General features: G+C 43.8%; 1 protein-coding gene across 1 annotated transcript; it reads right to left on the minus strand.

The window, feature by feature from the left end:
• Positions 1–3,392: 3,392 nt before the first annotated feature.
• e2f7 (E2F transcription factor 7) lies at positions 3,393–17,091 on the minus strand. Its single transcript, XM_061715220.1, has 13 exons — positions 16,939–17,091; positions 15,692–15,791; positions 14,469–14,762; positions 13,479–13,638; positions 13,128–13,364; positions 12,025–12,180; positions 10,885–11,028; positions 10,574–10,765; positions 10,404–10,488; positions 8,396–8,693; positions 8,160–8,307; positions 6,570–6,952; positions 3,393–4,608 (listed from the first exon to the last, which is right to left on the minus strand). Exons 2-13 carry the CDS (start codon positions 15,776–15,778, stop codon positions 4,468–4,470), a joined length of 2,325 nt encoding a protein of 774 aa, XP_061571204.1. The 5' UTR covers positions 15,779–15,791; positions 16,939–17,091; the 3' UTR covers positions 3,393–4,467.
• Between the last annotated feature and the right edge of the window lie 2,070 nt (positions 17,092–19,161).

A 19,161-nucleotide genomic window follows, 5' to 3' on the forward strand; every position in this document is an offset into this window, starting at 1 on the left:
TTTTTTAAAGGCCGAAATGAAATAGAGTAACGAGGCTGTTTTTAAAATGTAAGGAGTAAAAAGTACAGATAATTGCGTGAAAATGTAAGGAGTAAAAGTAAAAAGTCGTCTGAAAAATAATTACTCCAGTGAAGTATAGATAACCAAAATTTCTACTTAAGTAAGGTAACAAAGTATTTGTACTTCATTACTTGACACCTCTGGCTAGAATAAACCGGCAGGTACATTAAAATACTACGAAATAATACAAATAGTACAATAGTACGACATCCAGGTGCTCTCATCGGGACTCCCAGCGTGTTGGTGAACTGCAGGCTAGTTTTTCCAGTTTTATTGCCAATTCTTTAAACAGTTTCAGGCCGAGACTCAGCATCACGCAGCACTCAGATACAGAGGTATTAGATAACAAAAGGCTTTTATTGAATTCACTGGAGACCTCGGACAAACGAGTGACAAACAAATGGCTATAAACCAAACTAGACACTATACTCTGACTATAGAGAGAACAATTAACATTCCAAGAGGAGGGAAAAATAACTATAATAAAAAGAAACAAATAGACACAAAACGCTCTGTATGGAGGAAAATCGGCTTATATAAAATAATTTGGCTACAAACAAAATCACTCTTAAAGAGGAAAAAACCAAGAACTATGAAACTAGGCTAAGATATAAGTTAACAAACAAAGAAATCACTCTTTAACGAGGAAAAAACAGCCCACAGTCATCTAGCCGAGAGCACAGTCCCCAAGCATGACACACTGGAGAAGAGAGGATAAGGATAAGGATAAGGATAAGGATTTCTTTTCATGTCTTTTATTTAATCGTGCACGATTGCACCTGTTGTTATTATGTGTTAACATGGATAAAGAGTGTAAATGTGTATTAAGCATAGTCGCGAGAACTAGGACCACATGCTATATAGGAACAGCTTTGTCCCTGCTGTTTTTAAACTCTCTTTTAAACAAATCTTAACGCATTTTATTTATTGCTGAGGTCTATCCTGCGTGCAACTTATTTATTTCTATTTATTAGAAACCCTGGCCTTGGTTCTACCTCTATTTATTGTTCTTTGCCTTGTGGACAATATCTACTTTTATCCTGTTCAGTGAGCATCGTGATTAGCTGCCATGTCTGTTGTAAACCTGTTCTCTGTATTTGTCCTGTGTCAAATTAATGACTGTAAAGATTGTGTGTGAGACGGCTTCTTCCATCTACTGCAAAACAAAATCTACCTACAGCTTCTAATAAAGTCAACTTGAACTTGAACTTAATCTGTTTGTTCTATAGAGGGGATCCGCATGACGTCACAGATGCAGCTTCACATTGGGTTTCGAGTGTCAGAAAGACTGAGTGTCAGAAAGACTGAGTGTCAGAAAGACTGAGTGTCAGAAAGACTGAGTGGCAGAAAGACTGAGTGTCAGAAAGACTGAGTGGCAGCGTAAACTTTCAGTTTGAGCAACTGGAAAACATCTAAAATGGGAAAGGGCTGTTGTGCGATCGACTGTACTCATAGATTTAGCAAGAAATCAGAGTTATCGTTTTACAGACTGCCGAGAAATAAACTTAAGAGAGACAAATGGATCTCTGCAATTCACAGAAACAACTGGATTCCAGACACCGAAACGTGGATTTGTGGTTCCCATTTTGTATCAGGTCATGTTGGATTTTTGGGTAGCTAACGTTAAACGGTCAAATCATAAAGTTCAGTGTCCTCATCACTTTAATTTCTACAACAAATCCTGCCTTGAAGTCGGACCAAGCGTCAAGACTTTTGTATCTTCAAGCTTTGCTTCGTGTATTTCCCCGACGTAGAAATTAAGTTCATATAAACATCAGGAAACTGGATTCGTGGCCAAATATTAATGTCCATGGACCACTGGTTCTTGGAAACTGTACCAAATATTAATGTCCATGGACCACTGGTTCTTGGAAACTGTACCAAATATTAATGTCCATGGACCACTGGTTCTTGATAACTGTACCAAATATTAATGTCCATGGACCACTGGTTCTTGGTAACTGTACCAAATATTAATGTCCATGGACCACTGGTTCTTGATAACTGTACCAAATATTAATGTCCATGGACCACTGGTTCTTTGGGTAACTGTACCAAATATTAATGTCCATGGACCACTGGTTCTTGGTAACTGTACCAAATATTAATGTCCATGGACCACTGGTTCTTTGGGTAACTGTACCAAATATTAATGTCCATGGACCACTGGTTCTTGGTAACTGTACCAAATATTAATGTCCATGGACCACTGGTTCTTGGTAACTGTACCAAATATTAATGTCCATGGACCACTGGTTCTTGGGGTAACTGTACCAAATATTAATGTCCATGGACCACTGGTTCTTGGGGTAACTGTACCAAATATTAATGTCCATGGACCACCGGTTCTTGGGGTAACTGTACGGGTCACTGTCAAGTCCAACTGCCTTTAATTTAAGCCGATAATCGGCTGTTATTCCGTCTTCTCCACTAGTTGCAGCTGTTTCTGCCACTCAGTGAGAGTAAGGGGGCTGGTCCAGTGGGGAAAGTGACGTCAATGCATACACAGTACTGGAGTTGAGGGGGGATGGCATCCCCCCCTGAAATAAAAACGGTCCAAATCATCCCCCTGTAAAACTGCCATCCCCTCTTTCCATCCCTTATGTCATTTCATCAATGAATGTGGTTTTACTGCTATTTCAACATTTAGAGTCATCACCAGAAAAATAACTTATATGACAATTTTCACCTGTTTCAAGTCAATTTTCACTTGAAATAAGTAGGAAAATCTGCCATTGGGAAGATTTATCTTCTTATTACAAGCAAAAAAATCTTGTTCCACTGGCAGATTTTTCTACTTATTTCAAGTGAAAATCTACTTGAAACAGGTGAAAATTGTTGTTTTTTCCAGTGATGAGTCTTGTTTTAAGTGTAATGATATTTTTTTACTAAAATGAGACATTTTAACTAGAAATAAGACAAATATTCTTGTTAAGATTGTGAGTTTTTGCAGTGATCCATTTTACTTATCCTGTGAAGGACAGAGTCATATTGATAAGTTCAGAAAAGTGTTTTTATTGTTGTGTTTTGATGTATTTGATGTAAGCCCAGTGGATATTTAAAGCTTACAGAAGGCTGCATTTAACTGCTGCTATGTCATTCCTGCAGTATTTCTGCAGGTGTTTTGGTCACTGCTATTATTTGTAATATATTATATTATTTGTAATCAGCACAAATTATCTCTCCCCATATGATCAAATCCACCATCCCCCCTGAATTTTTTTTTTTACAACTCGAGTACTGTGCATACCCTCTATAAAAAATAAGTTTGAAAAAAAAAAAATAACATGACTGAAATCAAAGTACACAGAAGCTGTTTGAAAAACCTTTTTTATTTTGTTTGTAAAAACACTTGTAAACCAGTTTGGCCCGGAAGTGCAGCCGGCGGAGCCCCGGCGGGGAACAGTAACAGACTTTCAGCGGGAACCACCTCTTAGCTGGAGGATTGTGATAATCATCCCCTTCATAAGGAAAACCAGCACTTTAACAACCCGCACGTGAAAGCTTTGAAGGACAATGTAAACCCATAAAAGTACAGGAATAAAACAGAAATGTTTGAGGACCCTTTGGCATGAAACATCTGGTGGAAGCGATGATATGAGTTCCTGGTAGGTGACTGCTCTCCCTGGGTTATTATCTTTACAGTACTGTGTTTCACATGGTCCTACTCTAGTACCTGAGAGCACCGTCACCTCGTCCTTTATCATCAGAAACACCGCCAGGGCTGCAAACGTCTCTCCCTGACGCAGTAACGTTCAGATCGCGGCTCCGTGTAAACATTTAAGGCTTTAGTGATCGTTTCCCCTCACAGAGGCCGTGGCCTGATATTCAGCAGCAGATCAGCTGTTACACCTTCTCAATGTAACTCAGTCTGGCGGGGCTCAGTATTGACAACCACGGGTCAATTTACAATTAAACATTCATTTTAAATGCTTAGTGCTAATAAAACAATGTTACATGTTCCTTTACAGTCTCTGTAATAAACATATATTAGTTAAAGTATAAATAACAATGGGGCTATAATACACAAAAGCTGAGGAATTAAGTAGCTTGATTTGATCATGTCTTGAAAGGGGGAAATAAAAAAAGAAACACCAATCAGTGACCAGCTCCCATTGCTGGAGGGCCGTGTTACATCAGCACTGCTATCTACTATAACATCCCATAATCTAACCATGAGGCACATTTGAACAGTTAACGTGAACAGATACGTTTCTTTTCAGAATGGAACAATTCAGTACAAAATGATATTCATGTCGGCTTTTGTCTCTCCAGGAAGTTTCACCTTCCAGGAGAGCGTTCACTTCAAGTTACACCAGTCAGAGTGGCAGCAGCGTCTTTGAGTGACCAGAAGACGAAGCGCTGACGTTGTTTAACCATGTTTCACCACCGTGGAGCCGCGCTGGGTCAGACGGCGGCGGGGTGTTCCACGTCCAGCCTCCTCTGGGCCGAGCCTCTCCTGCGAGCGGCTGCTACGGTACCGGTGCTGCCCAGACTGCCCGGGGTCCGGAAGGAGGCTTTGGAAGAAGACAGGGGTTCCTTTGGCGTCTGTAGGAAGAGAGAAAGTTAGGAGGGATCTGGTTTTTTCTCTATTTGGTTTATTTTATTCCACGGCTGATCCTGCATATGTTATGTAAGGTGCTTTCAGACCTGTGTCCCGTTTGTTTTGTTCCGATTCAGGGGCTAAATCGATACAGTTGTTTCGTTTCTCGTTTGTGGGGTTTGTGTTCACAAGGCAACTGTTTGTAGCGGTTCAAAGCTGTTAACAAATGCCATGAGAAGCAACTGTTCTCTCATTGGTCAGAAAGGAACACGGAAGGAGTTTCCTTTTCCGTTCCCCGGGAAAAACAACAAGCCCCGTTCAGAGAGAGGGCGCAAAACGGCGACCGCCGCTGGCGATCCCGTTCATTTATGTGCTGCCGGCGCAAGAGCGGACCGCTCTGCGGGCGAGAGGCGCCTGCCGCGACGTTTGCGCAAACCCTGCCCGAATTGAACATTTTTTAATTTCACCGTGCCGTGCTGTGACGACATCTCAGCACGTCCAATAGGAGAGAAGCTGGTGGAGGCTGCACCGACTCTTCTCCTTGCGCCGCGGTCGCACATACACATGAATGGAGTTGTATCAGTTGCTGTGTCGATTATGTTCTCACTACAAAGAAAAAAAATGCACCGCTTCAGGTCTGGAATGGAAGCGAGCCGAGAACCTAACCCTAACCTCTCCTAGACGATCTCGCTTGTTTTGTGCCGCATCCGAGCGAGATTTCTGTGTTCACATATACCAAACGAACCGATCTTTAGGGGGAAACGCCCCCTGTTCCAGAACAACTGCTGCAAACGGGACAGAGGTGAAAGCACCCCAAGTCCCGCAGGACCCAATGCAAATCTGGCGGGAGCGGGCGGTTTGAACTTTGCTGCGGTCGGGATGTAGCCTAACTACAAGATGGAAGTCAGTGACGTGGAAAAGAACCTCAAACAAGGTCTTTACAAAACAAAGACAAAGCAAGGCAAGTCAGATATTTGGAGAAACTGCGTTTAGTGTCTGTGGAGCATCTTGGAAACAACATTCTCTTCCTCCACAGCAATATAATGGCCAAGTGGTTAATTTGTGAAATTAATTTGTTTAATTCGTTAACTTTGTTTATTTTATGTTATTTATTAGTATTAGTTGAGCCACTCACAGCTACTCTCGTTGCTATAACCTCAATCACATAATTGACGCGTGCAGGAAAGGTGAAATTGCTTGTGCAATGATGGCAATGATGGATCTGCATCTAACTTTGGGTCAGGTGACCTATGAACTGTCAATTATCCATCAAGCTCCACAATGATCATGTTAACAATAAAGGGGACCTATTATGACATCTAATACCTATTTTAAACAGGCCTTGAATGTCTTAAAAACAAGCTTTTGATTGTTTTTGCTAAATAAATTAGAAATTCAGCCTCTAAACCATGTTTTTATCTTCCCATTCTCTAACCTCATTATCTATGCAGGATTCTGAGTGGGCAGGGCTATGATAATGAGGCTCTGTGCTGATTGGCTGCCTGAATGACACGATACACCGCTACGGAAAAATGGTGGAAGCTCCGGCCGGCGGAGTTAGTTGTGGGCGTGGTTTCACGCATTGAATCTGAATCAGAATCTTATTGTCTCGTAGATCCACATCACACTGGATGGCTCATCTGGGCGGCTGTACAGACACTGCAGAATTTGGTTGCTTTCCTCCTTCTCTGAGTTGGCAGGCTGAGGGGAGACCACTTTATATATGTTAAAGCAAGAAAAAACCTGTTTTTCATAATAGGTCCCCTTTAAATCAGATAGATTTGTGTAGGACATTTCTCTTGCGGGACGGGAGAAGACACTAAATCAATGCATCTCTATTATTTTGCAGGCATGAATTCTCGAGTTTTGTGGATGCGGGCGGGAGTGGAACACACAGGTTGCGGGCGGTAATGGTGAGAAATTCAGCGGGAGCGGGATGAAGAAAACAGCGGTAATCTCTCCCTACCAGTGGTTGTGTCTCCGGCGTGCTGAAGCTGAAGGTCTGCCCGGGTCCCGGGGGGGAGCGCGGCGCCCCTGCTGGGGTGAGCAGCCGTCTCTGCTCCGGCGAGGCCGGCCCCGGCCCTGGACCCGGCCCTGGCCCCAGGCTGTACGGCGCCGCCCCCACCATGAAGTGGGCGGAGGGCATCATGGCGGGCAGGCTGAAGCTCAGCTTGGCGGGGCTCTCAGAGCCGTGCTGCTGCTGCTGCTGCTGGACCAGGGGGTAGTGGGACAGCGTCGCCGACGGCAACAGGATGTACGGCAGAGCCATGGCCGGCAGGGCACTCTGAGGGAGCGCCACGCCGGCAGACTGCTGCCCCGCGGAGATCAGCAGGTTCAGGTTGTTGTATCCTGGAGAGAAGAAACATCAAAACCATGAGAGCCGGATGAAGTCATTTCACTTCTAACCACTTTAATAATTGAACCGATCTCTTGGTCTGAATATTTCCTGAGGCTACTGCAGAGATGGTCTGGGGAAAGACGGGATCCGCGCCGGGGAGAGACGAGACTTTGAAGGGTTTAATTAATGTAAAAACTGAAATAAAATACAATCAAACTAAGTTTTGCTCCCGCTCTATTTTTAAATAAGCACACTTGTGTGCTTGTGTGTGTGTTCTGCAGCGCGTGTGTGTTTTGCGGCGCGCGTGTGTGTTTTGCGGCGCGCGTGTGTGTTTTGCGGCACGCGTGTGTGCAGCTCCGTCTCTGTAGACGGCGCCTTTTGGGTCGGTGCGCCGTATGTGTGTTTTAAATCTAAAAATGACACACAAAAATGAGGGTGCGCCTTTTCACACGGTGCGCCGAATGGTCGTGAAAATACAGTAGTCTAGTCTCTGGGTCAAGCTATCATTTGAGTTTTTATTAGTTTTAGTCACGTTCATTCTCCTTTTAGTCGACTAAAAGTCTGAGCATTTTAGTCTTATTTTAGTCAAATATGTCCAGGACCATTTTAGTCTAGTTTTAGTCAAATATTGTATTTAGCCGAACCCATTTTACAATTCAAACAAATGTATATTATTATTATATTATCTTTACAGACTCAAGAATACATTCATTCCAGATACAGAAGGATCTAATTTGAGTTTACAACATATACATTTTTCCGCATTTCTCCCCATCTTTTTCTTTTCCGACGACACATTGGGTTTTCTTTTCCACGTCTATGTAGGAAAGTGGATCCAATGATCTAAAAACTAAACTGGTTTAAAGACTAAACCAGAGGAAACAATTAAAAACATGGACATTAAGGATCTTTGTTAGAACATTTTGTCTCGTTTTGGTCAACGAAAATGAAGACACATTTATCAGTTTTTTATTTTGTAATCTACATTTTAGTCTCGTTTTTATTCCTCTACGATATTGCATTATATATTTAATTATCGTTATCGTCACATGACCAGCATTTTCGTTTTCCTCAGGTGATAAAGGTTCGTTGACAATGATATTTAGTAATTTCGTTGACTAAAGCAACTTAAATCTCATGAACTGCTTCCACAAAGCCGATCTCTCTCCCGACCTGTTGCTAGGTTACTGAGGTTTGGTGAAGCTCCAGCTCCATTACCTGCGTTGTTGGGTACGTAGAGGTAGTGTGATGGCTGGACGTGTTCCCCGCCGTGGCCCGGACTCTCAGTGGCCAACGGGCCACCAGAAAGAGTCCTGGTGTTTCCACTCTGTGCAAACTCTGCTTCCCTTCGCTGGTCCACTCTCATCTGGTTAAAAACAGAACAAAACCTGGACTAAGTGAACGTGGACGCGCTGAGGGAAACTTCCAGGACATTAAAACCGGTTCATCTTTACCGTGTCCCAGTCCTCCAACCCACGATGGTTCTTCTTGGCCGGTCCCTCTTCTTCCTCCTCCTCGCTCCTCCTCTTCCCCCCGGGGTTCAGCAGGGGTGACCTCTGACCCTGGGGCGTCTGCTCGGGCGTCTCCACCTGGTACAGCGTGAGCACGGAGGGCTGGGACAGGCTGGGCAGGTAGGCCAGGCAGTGGGACGGGGACAGGAGGAAGTGCTCGGGCTGGGGGGCCGGGTGAGGGGACGGGGGAGGCAGGGAGACGCTCTGGGTCAGCTGAGCCTGCAGGAGGGGGGTGGGGGGGCTGCCGGGACACAAACAAGAAGATACGGAGGAGGAGTTAGTCGTCAAGCTTTAACCCTTTCTGACCAACCATAGAACTAAGCATATTTCTACATTCAGGGTTCATACACATTTTAACCAACAAATTTCCATGACTTTCCCATGACTTGGCAGCAAATTTCCATGACTATACATGACCTTTAAAACATCAATGTATGAATGAAATATAGGAATAAAACTATGTAAAAAGTCACCACAGTGGAGATCTAATGACAATTATGGTTTTATACAAAAGTCTGTTTAAACTAACACTAATATACCAGCACTATGTTGTAGTATATGTTTTATAACTGTAATGACTGTAATAATAACCGATCTGCATGATGCGCAAGATGCTACAGTAGGCACGTCACGCGTGAGAACGCGCGACTTTTCTATATGAAATTTTTATTGATCAATTTTAAATCTACCTTATAGGCTGTTATTACTAAATGTTATCATTAAGTGAGAAAATGAATTTTCTCACTTAAAATGAATTTTCCAAAACTTTTGGGGTGAACTTATGTTTCCAAAACTTTTCCAGTTTCCTAACCCTAACCCAGAGAGACGACCTACCAATGCGTCCTCGTAAGAAAATTACATTTTCAAATTCCAAGACTTTTCCAGGTTTTTTCAAAACGTACGAACCCTGTACATTTCTGCATGCTATACTGCCATTTCATGGAATATTTTTATTTGTTATGCATCAAAATAACCCATATAAGACAGTATTTAATAATCTTTATGTCACAAGTCAGTACTCACTAAATAAATTGCTAAAAGGTGCAAATAACTACCAAAAAAATGTAAATCGTTTTTTAATTTTACATATTTTTCTGAATACAGAAATCCCATAGCTAGATCCCTCAAAAATGTCAATGGAAAAAAATTAACACAGAAGTATTTCAAACCACAGGAAGTTGATCTGGAATTAATACTTTAGTTTTTGAGATATATCATTTTATATATCGTGTTTAGAATCGCATCTTCATCCGGCGCTGAACTCAAAAACTTTGCTGACGGTAAACCGTTTATACTGTTTCACATGCACGGACTTTGGTGGATCCATAATATGTGTGTGTGTGGGCTTGTATAGTGAGTGTGTAGTGCGTGTATAGTGTGTGTGGGTTGTCGCTGAGTAATCTTTCATGAAAATCTCTGATAAAAAGCACAAACAAGAGCGTAAATTCAAAGCGACTACTTCCCCAGGGGAATAACCTCCCTTTTCACAGGAAGTGGCGTGAAATATACAACCTGATGACACGCTGACGTGATGATTTACGTGTCAACGTAGGACGTGCTCACAGCACACGTACCAGATCTATAAATAACCTGCAATAATTATGAAGATTTCCGGAATTTTACTGGATTTTTATGTGATTTAATGGATTAAAACTCTGTGACACTAAATGCAAGATCTATAAGTGAAACTGTTCCTGTTTAACATGCAAAAAGAATGATTGCTGTTTTATTTGGTTGTAATGGTACATACATTTTGTCATAAAGGGTTAAAGTGGAAGTTTGAATCTTCTACTAGAATCCCGGAGCATCTCAAACCAGATGCTCCTGCCCTTTAAGAGGCGTCAACTCCAAACACTTGGACACGAAGGGAACGGGGACGGACAGATTCCAGAGTATTAAACACATTCAGACCGAGAGGCCGTGAGAGAAGCGCGACCCGGTGTGAACTCACGTGGTGCTGTGTCCCGCCTGCAGCGGACACGCCGCGCTGCTGCTCACGTTCTTTGGTAAATAATCAGCCGGCTGGTTCGGCAGACCTGTAGAGTGGGAAAATAGAATAATAACATGTAACTTTCTGTAAGAACAAAAACCTGCTGACTTTTGGGGCTCCGAGCCTCTCACCTGTCAGGTGACGGGTGGGGCTGGCGGGGGCCGAGCCGAGCTGCTGCTGCTGCTGCTGCTGCTGCTGCTGCTGCACGGAGACAGACGTGGGCGTGATGCTGAAGACGGCGTGATGGGGCAGCGTCAGGCCCGGGAGGTCCTGGTTGGTCCCCGCCCGCACCGGTTCCGGCACCGCCACGCTCAAAGTGCTTCCTGCAAATAATTAGGAGTTAAAATAAGATCCATGCTGAGAAATGTGCTCGTTTAGCGATAACGGAGCAATTCTACTGACTAAAGAGTGATTTTAGGAGCTACGGGTCTTAGATCCGCACCAGAACCTCCAGAGTTGCTGAAGTCCACGGGTCCGAGCCACTTGAAAGCCGGTTTCCTGCCTCTCTCCTCTCGCACGTGGACCTTTTTGATGAGGCCCAGGCTGGTCAGCACGTTGGCGATGTCATACAAACGCCGCACCTTAGCTGCAGACACACAGAGATGAGATAAGATGAGATAAGATAAGATAAGATCCGGGGTCCTTTATTGATCCCCAGAGGGGAAATTCGGGTGCTGCAGCAGCTCAAAGTCAGACCACATGAATTCAGACTAAGGGCCAATCCCAATCCCCCCCCTACTTTCTACCACTAGCCCTAAAAATGAAGCCACAGCCGTAGGGTCCTTGTAATGTTCCCTAGGGATTGGGACACCACTTGCTACGTCACTGCGTGGTTTACGTTCGGGTATGTAAGCGACTGTGTAGTTACGTTTGCACAAACGTCACACCATATCAGGAAGCCCAGAGCTAAAAGCTGTTTTAATTTCAGCTGTAGCGCTGTTAATATGCCACTTTATTAAGTTTTAATATTTTTTCAGGCGTAAAAGTAACCGGTAAGATCCCCAACCTGGGCTCAGTTTATCCTAATAACGCATGTTAAGAAATTTGCACCAATGTTTTCGGGGATGAGAAGAGCCGCCGGCGATTTATGGTTCCGCGTTAAATCGACGCAGAGCCTACGGCGTACGGTACGGCGTAGGTTACGCGTCGCGGCGTAAGCTACGCCGTAGGCTCTGCATTGGTGTAACGCGGAAACCTAAATCAGCCTTTGTTCTGGCGAGATCTTCGCAACAACGGGCAAGCGAGTGATTATGTAGATTAGAAATGTCCGCCATGTTCTTTTGTTTGATTAAATGATGACGTAAAGCATTCTGAGACATTTTTCTGGCCCTCCGTCGGCGAGTCAGCATCTGAAATCCCTCGCTGTGAAGGGCTAGATTGATACACACTAGCCCTCCTTATGTCCACTAGCCCTACTGTACATGCAAAGAGGAATTGGGACACCACTACCCTCACAGGAACGCGCAAAATGTAGGGGTAGTGCTGAAAAGTAGGACTAGGGGGGGACTGGGACAGGGCCCTAAATAAACGATAAATTATAAGTATGAAAAATAAAAATACAGGGGAAGGGGGGGACTCTTACTCTTGTACTTGCTGTGGCTGGACGAGTCCTGGCTCTCCTCGATGAGGATCTTGGCGGCGGCGTCCAGCGTAACCGTCTGGGTTCTGGACACCAGGAACAGCATGACGAACTTCTGGCTCATGATGCGCAGAGACTTGTCCTTCCTGTTGGCTCCGGCTGCAAAAAACAAGTGCGTTATGAACAGGAGGTAAAGGTGCGGCTATCGAGGGACAAGAGCACCTCCGAGAACGCAGACCACTACTCTGTGAATGAATGGTTCCATGTTTCTTTTTCAGCTTTAATAGGAAATATTATGATGTTTATATGTGAAAACTGCATTTAGCTCCACGTGTAACACGTCAAGCAACGTTTAATCTAACTCAACATGTCTGTAAAAAGATTTAAACGCATGTTCATGTTTACATCAGATCTGATCCAGCGTTGTTTTCTGGGGCTGATACCGATGTAAATCACTGATGCCAACCGTTTTCCTCAGTTAATTAAGTTTGTAACTGTTTTCTTTCCTGTGACACCGCTGACTACGATCTCTGATAAATGTGATTCAGGCTCACGTACCAGATTATCTAAGCTTTAATTATTCCTTGAACCGGGGACGTGTGCTTCTGTGTTGAATGGCCTCGACACCTGGAGCTCACAGAGCCGTGCAGGACTGGGAAACCGGGACACGAACGTGCCCACAGCGGTGAATCACAACATGTAAGAGGCTGCTTTTAACTCAGACTCTTTATCACCATCCTGCTGCTCTACCGAGTCAACAACAGAAAACTGTGTTGATGACGAGCTGTGTGGGGTACGGTCGCCATAGAAACCAGCCTGCGGGGCTCAGGTTTGAGCTGCAGAGGTAACACGGCAAGCACAGGTCTAGTTTTAGATGGAGAAGCAGAAACTTTTACGAGAAACAAAACTGTTGAGAATAAAAGCAGTTTGGAGTTTTGACTGCTGGAGGCGACATGTCTGTTTGGCTGGAGATGAACCGGAGGAAGCAGATAAAGGTACTGGATGGAGGAATGGATGAATGGATGGATGGATGATGGATACATGGATGGATGGATGGATGTACAGATGAATGGCATTAATTCTAAAACCACATGAGTGTGTGTTACCGGTGGCGGCGTCTCCGTCCCCCCCGTCGTCCTCCGGCTCCCTGCCAGCCCGGGCCTCCCCGGCCAGGTCCAGCTGGGCCCGGTAGCCCTGCTGCCGGCCCGCCTGCTGCAGCTCCCCCAGCGTGGCCTGCAGACGCTGGCGCCCGTGCCACGTGTAGCTGTTCTTGGCTATCCGGCCCACGATCGTCAGGGACTCCAGCACGTTCACGATGTCGTAGATGCGGCGACGCTCCACGCCTGGATGAACGAGTACACAGAAGTTATTACATGAACATAACATAAACAATGACAGGTAAAAACTCCTTAGAACTGTATTTCACTGGGCAGTACCGCCCCGGCCCCTGTTCTTACCCAGACTGGTGGCCACTTCATCCAGGGAGATCCAGATGGGGGTCTGGGCTGGGGGGTAATCGGGGTAAAGGGCCAGGAACTTCTGGCAAAGCAGACCAAGACTCTTTTGCTTCCTGCTTGGCTTTTTCTCCACATCTTCTTCCTCGTCCACAGCTTCAAACTGCAAAATCAGGTATATATATTAAGAAAACAAACAAACAAACAAAACAAAGCAGACGGATGTTCTAGAAATTGGAGATGTGAAGGAGACTTGGATGTTGCCTCCAGCAGGCTTGTGGATTACATAACCTTGAACACACGTCAGTTTAGTACCTGAATGTAACAACTAGGCCTGTGTTGAAAAAAAATTTCGATTCTAAATCGATTCTCATATTAATTCCTAAAAATCGACTCGTATGTCTAAAGATCGATTTTTTTTCATCATTACATTACAACTTTTGGTATTTTTTTGTTTATGCACAAAAAAGGAATGTTTTGTTGGACACAAGAATAACTGGTGCCATGTTTTTGCCTTTAAATATGTTTAAAGGTATGAAAACATTAAAGTTTTCAGTTATAATTGCATAAATTGTCTATATTTCATTACTTAATATACTGTCTTGGGGTAACATTTCCATAAAATGCTAAAAACCAAATTCTCAAAAATTCAAAACAGAAATAGACCGAAAATGGAAAAAATTAAAACGGAATGTGGGAAAAAATAAAACCGATTTCATCCGTCTCTGTTTGCTGCCCTGGATTCTGCGAGCTGATTGGTCCTTACAGCATCATTAGCTGCAATACTTGCTGTTTAATCTCAATATAATACTAGTATTCATATGTTGCAGAACTACAGTCATATAATTCATGCAACAGCTCAAAAAACAGTTTTAATAACACTAACTCAGATCAATATCGGAGTCGAATCAAATCTTGATAATCGATTCTGAATCTTAAGAATCAGAATCAAATCGATTCTTGACATTAGTAACAACCTCCCACCGTACACACCTGGCAGTAATCTTCCTCCGCGTCCTCCACAGACGGATCTGGGCTGGCGGGCTTGGGCTTGTCGTTCTCGATGGGCCTGAACAGAACCTTCTTCATCTCCCGGTCCCGGATGTCTGGGCTGGCCGCGCTGATCAGCATCTTCAGGTTGGCCGTGGGCGTCAGCGGGTCGGCCAGGACCGTGCGTTTGATGGGGGTCACGTCCGTGCGAGGCTTCCTGTTCATCAGCAGAACGGGGAGAGCTGGTTCCGGCGTTTTCTGGGGGGTGGACTTTCTCCTCTCTGTGTACACGTTCTCCTGTGACGGGGACAGTCATAACTCAAGTCAGCTGGATCCTCTCATGTTTTAAACATTTAATTAACGGTTAATAACATTTTTCAGCAACAAGTTCCCATATCTTGAAATACTAATGTGTAAATTAGTATCTATCTGAGGATAAATCAATTCAAAAGATCCCGTTTGAGAAGTTTACATGGAGAGAAAGATAGATGTCATCACCCTGCTCCTGAAAATGTCTTTCTTACTAGAGATGCAACAATTGACCAGCAACTGATCGGTATCGGGCCGATAATGCCCCTATCGGTTTTGATCGGAGATCGGAAAATAATAGTTCAGAGCCGATCTGAGGACGTTTAAAACAACAAACGCCGCCTGCGCTGCGTTCCCACATCTCATACCGAGCTGTCCTAAGGGAGCGTTACCGCCTCGCCGGTGCGGGAGTTTTACAATGTCTGAAAAGGACAACAAATTTGCAGTTTTAAAGGTCCAAAGGAGATACCCCGAGGAGGAATGTTATAAAAGAATTTCAACACAATGAAGCTGATAAGACATTTGAAAGTTTTTCACACGAAGGAGTATATTGAGTTTCCAAAGTTGGCTGCAACTAAGGCAGAGAAATAACAGGAGGTGCAGCCACGCCGCTAACTCACCTGTAACAGAGACCTATAAACGACAGCAATAAAAATAAAGAACTACATTGTAAGGTAATGGATTCATATGCTTTGCTCATCAGTCGCTTTCTGTTGTAGAAGAGATGGGGTTTAAACGCGTCGTTAGCTAGCGCATTTATGGATTTCTCAAAATCGGGATCGGCGGATACTGGTTTTGGAGATCGGTGATCGGCCCTCAAAATCCTGATCGGTGCATCTCTATTTCTTACCATCCCAGTCCCATCAAATAACACTTGCCCCCATCAGAATCCCAGGCCTGCCCCCCCCCCCACCCACCTTCAGGTCTCCGTGGTCCCCGTCGTCCTCCCTCATCGTCCTCCTCGCCCCCCCCAGGTCCTTCAGGGCCAGACAGTCCGCCTCCATCGCAGACGGAAAACTGCAGCGTCATGAGAAGAAAGGGAGGAAGCAGAAGCAGGTTAGGTCACCGTCTCTGCAGGTTGGTTTGGTTCTGGTCTTTGTAGGTTTTGACCGTATTGAAACGTAATTCTTGCCATTGTAAGAATGAGATGTACTTGCTTTACTCTACTGCCCTTACTTTTTAACAACTGGTGCTTTTTATCAGAGGTGTATCATCCAGGTGGCATAAAGTAAAAATCCTGTCCAGCAGTTGTTCCAACCATCACTAAACCAGCTCCTCTGCAGGTAGATGGTAGGTCCTTAGTGAAAACACTGTTCTAAATGTACAGGCTGATCCAGAAACACAGCAGGGTTTTTATTTTATGGCATCTGGATTAAACACCTCTGCAAAAAACAACCAATTCCCATGTTGCAAACAGCAGAAATTGCTGTAACATTGTCTTCACATGTTTCTGCAGAGGGTTGGAACTGCTGGACAGGACTTTTACTTTATGGCACCTGGATTATTCACCTCTGCTTTTTATTATTTTACCTCTTTTCTTAACATTTTATTTCATTTGATCTGTTATTTACTGTTTAATTGTGTCTTGCCACTTTTAATGTTGATGTAAAGCACTTTGAATGACCTTGTGTTGAATTGTGCTACACAAATAAACTTGCCTTGGTTTGGTTCTGGTTTGTATAGTTCTGGTTAGTTTAGTTTTAGTTAGTTTGGTTCTAGTTAGTTTCGTAACTTCAGTCGGAACTTAATAATTTGGCGCAAAGACCAGCAGCTAACTAGCTCCTAGCAGCTAAGTGTCTATAACTCTGTACTTCCATCACCACCGCTGGTTATAACCTGCTGCCACTGATGCAAATGTGCAATTATATGCATTTCTATACTGCAATCCGTTACATTAAACCACAGTTATAAACATAGTTGTACCGTTAATGTGATAAACGCAGTAAAGGAGCTTGTTCGCTCAAATCGATCCACATTGCTCAACATAGTTGACCACAAATGAGTTTTTGGGCGGAAATACATGCCCCTAGATAACTTACTCACATTTAAATAAGGCATTTTAACTTTAATAAACTAGTAATGTCGGTATATTAGCTGAACTGACCAGGATATCATGAGTCAGAGTTGCAAACAGCAGGAAACCCCTGGAGGAAATATCATTCACCTTTAGTGGATGTGAGTGTGTAAGATACTCAGACGAGGCTCAGTCTGCAGCTTTACGGTCTGATTATCCTCTTCACGCTGACATGGTCGCTTGTTTCCCTCTTTAAAATTAGCGGGGAATGCTGTAGATCCTGCGGTGTCCTCCGGCTCTGTCCAGGGATCTGTCCAGCTGCAACACCCGCTCAAGCTTGTGTTTGGCGCCCTGCAGCAGCTGGATCTGCCGACCAATCACAGCCCCGCCAGGGGGCCGCGTCACGGGGCTCCAGCCAATCAGCATCGGCCTGCTCACGAGACCACGCCTCCAAGAGTCGTGTTGGCGGGGCAACGGCGCGCTTTAAGACTGGTTTATGGTTCCGCGTTAAGCCGACGCAGAGATTACGCCGTAGGGTACGGCGTAGGTTACGCGGCGACGCGCGCCGTACGTTCTGGGTTGGTGTAACGCAGAACCATAAATCAGCCCTCAGCCCAAGATCGTCGCGGCTGGAAAGAGGACTCACTCTGCAGCTGTTTCCGAGCCAAAGGGCCAGATTTAAGTTATCATCTTCCTACGGTTACAGATGTTTAATAACTGTGAAATACGAGTAACATCATGTGTTATAGATCCGTATATAGAATTTTATCAAAAGAAAATTATATGACGTATCAAATTAAAGTAAATCATTCATTTTCAGTCAAAACAATCAAATATCAATGTAGAATAACACTTAGCAAATCATTAACATATTAACTGACAAGTTGATAGTGTTATCTGATTATCTTTTTTATTTGTAATCACATCTGTTGAACCTTTTAAACAAAAAAAGGGACTAATATCCCCTTTTAATAATGCAAACCGGAGAGAGGTGGATTCATTGTCTTAATAAACAATCTTTGACTGTCCCCTCATGTGTTCAGCCTGTTCCCGTTTCTTCTCCCGGGGTGACTCTAGGGTGGCAAAGCTCAGAAAAGCAGCTGATAATTCCTTTAACTTAATCACCCAGGCCATTGTCTTTGCGGCTGGCTGTAATGAGCTGTGTGAAAGACAGACAGATGGGGGTAAACTAGGTGGGCGGGTGTGGGGGTGAATGGCGGGACCAGGACCGGTGTTCTAGCGCGAAAACCTTCCGCGGGAGGGAGAGGAGGACCCGCCCTGCACGTAGGAGCCTGGGGGCCAGGACTGAGGGCCCAGTGGCCCTGGAGTAGGACCTGGGGGCCAGAACTGAGGGCCTACTGGCCCTGGAGCAGCACTATCTGACCCCGGTCACTACAGTCCGATTGGGAGAATAAATAAAGCATCAAAATTATTAATTATGTTCATACATCTTACAAACAGTACTCGAGTTGTAAAAAAAAAAAAAATCAGGGGGGATGGTGGATTTAATCATATGGGTACAGATAATTTGTGCTGATTACAAATAATATAATATATTACAAATAATTGCACTGACCAAAACACCTGCAGAAATACTGCAGGAATGACATAGCAGCAGTTAAATGCAGCCTTCTGTAAGCTTTAAATATCCACTGGGCTTACATCAAATACATCAAAACACAACAATAAAAAACACTTTTCTGAACTTATCAATATGACTCTGTCCTTCACAGGATAAGTAAAATGGATCACTGCAAAAACTCACAATCTTAACAAGAATATTTGTCTTATTTCTAGTTAAAATGTCTCATTTTAGTAAAAAAAATATAATTTCACTTAAAACAAGACTCATCACTGGAAAAAAAAAACAATTTTCACCTGTTTCAAGTAGATTTTCACAAGTAGAAAAATCTGCCAGTGGAACAAGATTTTTTTGCTTGTAATAAGAAGATAAATCTTGTCCCACTGGCAGATTTTCCTACTTATTTCAAGTGAAAATTTACCTGAAACAGGTGAAAATTGTCAAATAAGTTATTTCTCTGGTGTTATTTTTCTGGTGATAACTCTAAATGTTGAAATAGCAGTAAAACCACATTCATTGATGAAATGACATAAGGGATGGAAAGGGGGGATGGCAGTTTTACAGGGGGGATGATTTGGGCCGTTTTTATTTCGGGGGGGATGCCATCCCCTCTCATCCCCCCTCATCTCGAGTATTGCTTACAAACATTTAAGGACACCCTGCTTTTTCCCGTTTTTTAATTGAAATGTATGCATTGTGTGATTTTATTTTGAAATGAAAGCATAGAGCATAAACAATTTACTTGAAATAAGGCAAGGCAAGTTTATTTGTATAGCACAATTCAACACAAG

Source organism: Cololabis saira, chromosome 23, assembly GCF_033807715.1.
Source record: "Cololabis saira isolate AMF1-May2022 chromosome 23, fColSai1.1, whole genome shotgun sequence".
Classification (NCBI taxonomy): domain Eukaryota; kingdom Metazoa; phylum Chordata; class Actinopteri; order Beloniformes; family Belonidae; genus Cololabis; species Cololabis saira.

What these genes read in the sequence shown, in the direction of transcription:
- e2f7 (XM_061715220.1), bottom strand. Translation starts at nt 15,778, where the DNA reads ATGGAGGCGGACTGTCTGGCCCTGAAGGACCTGGGGGGGGCGAGGAGG. An exon ending in GGACGGAGACGCCGCCACCG is followed by an intron (nt 12,181 to 13,127) that starts GTAACACACACT and finishes TGTTTTTTGCAG; the next exon opens with CCGGAGCCAACAGGAAGGAC. An exon ending in CTACGTACCCAACAACGCAG is followed by an intron (nt 6,953 to 8,159) that starts GTAATGGAGCTG and finishes TCTTCTCTCCAG; the next exon opens with GATACAACAACCTGAACCTG.